Source organism: Colobus angolensis, unplaced genomic scaffold (genome assembly GCF_000951035.1).
Source record: "Colobus angolensis palliatus isolate OR3802 unplaced genomic scaffold, Cang.pa_1.0 Scaffold248, whole genome shotgun sequence".
In the NCBI taxonomy this organism is placed as follows: Eukaryota; Metazoa; Chordata; class Mammalia; order Primates; family Cercopithecidae; genus Colobus; species Colobus angolensis.
The window spans coordinates 2,621,392-2,622,638 of record NW_012115688.1 but is presented as its reverse complement, the minus strand read 5'-3'; the positions used below and the strand labels follow the sequence as shown (position 1 = coordinate 2,622,638).

At 55.7% G+C, this 1,247-nt stretch overlaps 1 protein-coding gene across 1 annotated transcript in view; it reads right to left on the bottom strand.

Moving 5' to 3' along the window:
• Nucleotides 1-698: 698 nt before the first annotated feature.
• Nucleotides 699-1,247, bottom strand: part of CHST5 (carbohydrate (N-acetylglucosamine 6-O) sulfotransferase 5) — a 1,195-nt gene continuing 646 nt past the window's right edge. The window contains exon 2 of the mRNA XM_011946033.1: nucleotides 699-1,247. Within this exon, the coding sequence (XP_011801423.1) occupies nucleotides 699-1,247 (549 nt within the window).

The following is a 1,247-nucleotide window of genomic DNA, read 5'->3' as shown; positions in this document are numbered from 1 at the left end:
ACCATAGACTAGTTTTTCTGCTTTCAATAAATGGAATCACACAATAAAAACCGAAAAAAATGAAGTTACAGTTCACTAGATTGCAGGATTTTTGAACAAATTTATTTATTTATTTATTTGATAGAGTCTTGCTCTGTTGCCCAAGCTGGGGTGCAGTGGCAAGATCTCAGCTCACTGTAACCTCCACCTCCAGAGTCCAAGTGATTCTCCCACCTCAGCCTCCCAAGTAGCTGGGATTATAGGAGTGTACCACTATGCCCGGCTAATTTTTGCATTTTTAGTAGAGAGGGGGTTTCACCATGTTGGTCAGGCTGGTCTCAAACTCCTGACCTCAGCTGATCCACCCTTCTCAGTCTCTCAAAATGCTGGGATTACAGGCGTGAGCCACTGCGCCCAACTTGGAACACATTTAATTTGATTTAGCAGAACTTACTCCCTGTGCCCAGAATAGGTAGGGGCAAGTGTTCCTTTCCATGAAGAGTGCACCTAATGAAAAGGCAGCTCCAGAGGACTCAAAGGAAAACCGAGAATCAGGAGAAAAAGAAACGTGCAGTCCTTGCCTACCTCAGGAGAGGACCCCAAACTCCCAGTTCATAGTAGGGACCTGCTTCCCCATGCATCCCAGCTCCCTCTCCACCGTGCAGTCGCCTCCTGGGCCTGGCAACCACAATTGGGGCCTGCTCTAAGGCCCAGAGTTCTCAGTCATGTGACGCCCAGCTGAAGTGGTCTGGGCTTCGTGGCAGCACCAGATCCAGGGTGAGGTCACGCTGCTGGTCCTCAGAGTACACAGGCCGGTAGCCCAGCAGCTGCAGCGCGTCGGCGCACACCTCCTGCACGCGCAGGATCTTGGTGAAGGGCAGCGTGTGGCGCCAGGCCTGGGAGACGTTGCGCATATTCCTAGACGAAGTCTGAAAGGCCTCGATTGGCTTGCCGATCCCCAACCCGTGGGTGATGTTGTGGATCCAGGTCTTGAGCTGTGGCGTGAGGGTCAGCCCGGTGAAGGCATAGAGTGCGCTGATCTCTGCCAGCGGCTCCCGAGCCAGGTCCTCGAAGCGCACCAGGCGGTAGCGGCCGCGCAGGAAGGGTGGCGGCTTGAGTGTGGCGGCCTCCGCGATGCGCACATGGCTGCGACACACCTCACGCATCAGGCGCAGGTGAGGGTCGGCCTCCACCCACCTGCCGTTGGTGCCCAGCACGATGCCGTTGTCGCGTGCCAGTAGTGGGCCCGCCGCCTCCCGGGAGCGCAG